Raw genomic sequence first — 2423 nt, 5'->3', positions numbered from 1 at the left:
CACAAACCACACCACTCCAAAAACAAAAAAAAATCAGAGAGACAAAAAAAAAACGGATTTAATTTTAATAAAAAACAACAAAGAAAAAACTATCTCGCAGTATAAAAAAAAAAAAAAAAAAAAAAAAAAAAAAAGGCAGGGGTAGTTCTTAAGATCTGAAAACAACATAGGGAAATGCTCCCGATAGGATATTAAGTGACTTGGTCAAAATCATTCACTAAAAGTCCTCCTGAAATATAAACTTGAGGTCAAAAACATGAGCTGACAGCTCCTGGTAGGTATAGCTCACAGCTGGTGGATAGCAGAGGCGAGGGAAGGGGATCTCTGGGAAGGACTATAGCAGAGAGCACCACTATCCTGTTCCCTGGAGACAAAAGCATGTTTTAAAAGCACAAACATGGGTAAGTCCCTTCCTTCCCTTGTCATGGGCATCAAAGGGTACAATGAACAGAAAAACACTCTTAAGTGAGAGAAGAGGCTGTCATAGGCTATTGGGCCGGAGTCATGGGGCGGCTCAGGCTGCTTGCCTCCAAAATGGCAACAGCAGCTCGGTAGCTCTCCAAGGGCAATGAGCAGCACTCCAAGGGCAATGCCAATGCCAATGCCCAGGACACAGTTAAATTGTGATACAGCTCCAGGGTGGTTACTCTGCAACCACTAGAATACTCTAAGTGATTCTGAGCAAGAGAGGAAATCCTCTGCGAAACCAGAATTCAGAACTGTAGCTGTAGCCTGCCTTCAACTTTATATAATGTGTATAAATAAACTTGCAAAGAAATACACTAACCACAGCAATAGGAAGCTATTTTTGGTTGGTTGATGGGCCAGCAGTGGTTATTTTCCTCCTGTTTTTCTCAATTTTTCAAAATTCCAATAATTAGTATGTTTTATTTTTATAATGAAGGTGGGGAGAGTAGGCAACTGTCAGTTACTGAACAAAAAAATGCTAAGAGAGGTTCAGCAAGCAGAATAAAGACTCAGGAGGAGAGAGGGAAACTTCGAGACACACACAGACCTAGGACAGCTGTGATGGACTTCCCAGGGTCTCCCTTGGCCAAGGCAAGGGAAGGAAACCTCAGGAAGGTCATGCCTCTTCCCATCAATTTCTCCTACCAAAGGTGTATATCTGTATAGTCAGCAAGGGCCTCAGTTCCACACTGGTGGAAGAGGGCCTGGACCACATGGAGGGTCCTCTGTCCCATCTTCTGTGGCTGAGTTGCTGCCGCCCAGTGGGCTCCCAATCCTGGGCTCCAGGATGGGAGGAGGGCAGAGCGCAGTGTGGGCACACCTCTTCCAGCTAGGCATGTTCTCTGGCTGGTGGCTCTTTCAGGGGATTGCAAAACCCTGCCATTCTGCCCCAGCCAGTCTCTCCTGGCTTGCTCCACGTGGTGAGAAGTGAGGGGAAGGAGATGCCAGGGGCCAAGGCCCCCAGTGTTGGGGTTGGGGAGCTCTTGTTAAATATCAACCTCCTCTCACAGATGGGGAAAAACAAGCTGGGAGAAGAAAAGTGATGTAACAGAGGTAACACAAGCTGATGAAGGGCAGGAGTGGAGCCTGAACTCAGACTTGACTACAACGCTAACGAGGTCCTCAGGATCCTTCCCTCTTCCCAAACCTAGATGGGCGGCGGGGAGGCGGCGGCACGCTTTCAGAAAAGCAGAGAAAGGGGTTGGAACGTCAACCTGCATGCTGGCCAGTTCCTCAGCAACGTAGCCTCCTTATAAGGACACAGTCCTACCTGCCTTAGAGTCCTAGCCCCAACCTTTCCGAAAACCCTCTCGCGGCTTCCCAGCCCGGGATGAAAGCCGCGGAGGCACCGCAGACCCGGGGCCCACCGCCGCGCCACCCCCACCCCCACCCGCGGCGGGGCAGCCGGGGCCCCCCAGCTCACCTCGCAGGACCCCGGAGTAGGCGGCTATGAGGGTCTTCATGCTGAAGCCGCTGCAGCTCACGGCCCCGCGGGAAGCCGGCTTGCCCCGCGCCCCTGGCCCATGCCCCGGCCGCCGGGGCCAGGGCTTCGCGCCGAGCTCGGGGGCCGGGGGTGGGCGGGGGGCGGACGGCGCCGACGCTGGAGCGGCTACGGCGCGGGGAGCTGGGGGCGCACGGCCCGTCGCGGCCCGAGCAGCAGCCGAAAGCGGGCCGTCGGCGGCGGCCACTGCGCTCGGCGCTCGGAGCGCGGCGCTTTATCACCTCACAACCGGGCGGCCCGACGCGGGCCGGGGCGGGGCTGGCGGTTCCACCCCGCCCGCCCCTCGTCCCTGGGGAGCGGGAGAGCCGCGGGGCGCGGGCGGGGCCAGGGGCCGGGGGTCCGGCGTAGGGCGGAGGGGGCGGGCGCGGGCTCCTGGTCTCCCCACGGTGACCTGCGGCGCCTGGGCCGGGACGCAGAGCACGTGCAGTCGCCTTAGCGGTGTCTCGGCCCGCGG

General features: G+C 56.2%; 1 protein-coding gene across 1 annotated transcript in view; it reads right to left on the bottom strand.

Annotated features, from left to right (window-relative positions):
* The window catches only part of LOC111159441 (diacylglycerol O-acyltransferase 2), a 31468-nt gene extending 29395 nt beyond the window's left edge, over positions 1–2073 (bottom strand). Inside the window, exon 1 of the mRNA XM_022521923.1 lies at positions 1892–2073. Coding sequence (XP_022377631.1) covers positions 1892–1931 — 40 coding nt within the window. The 5' untranslated portion in view covers positions 1932–2073. The remainder of the gene's footprint in view (positions 1–1891) is intronic.
* Positions 2074–2423: the final 350 nt, after the last annotated feature.

Source organism: Enhydra lutris, unplaced genomic scaffold (genome assembly GCF_002288905.1).
Source record: "Enhydra lutris kenyoni isolate GAN:26980312 unplaced genomic scaffold, ASM228890v2 scaffoldscaffold68, whole genome shotgun sequence".
Taxonomy (NCBI): domain Eukaryota; kingdom Metazoa; phylum Chordata; class Mammalia; order Carnivora; family Mustelidae; genus Enhydra; species Enhydra lutris.
This window is presented reverse-complemented; position numbering and strand designations above follow the sequence as displayed.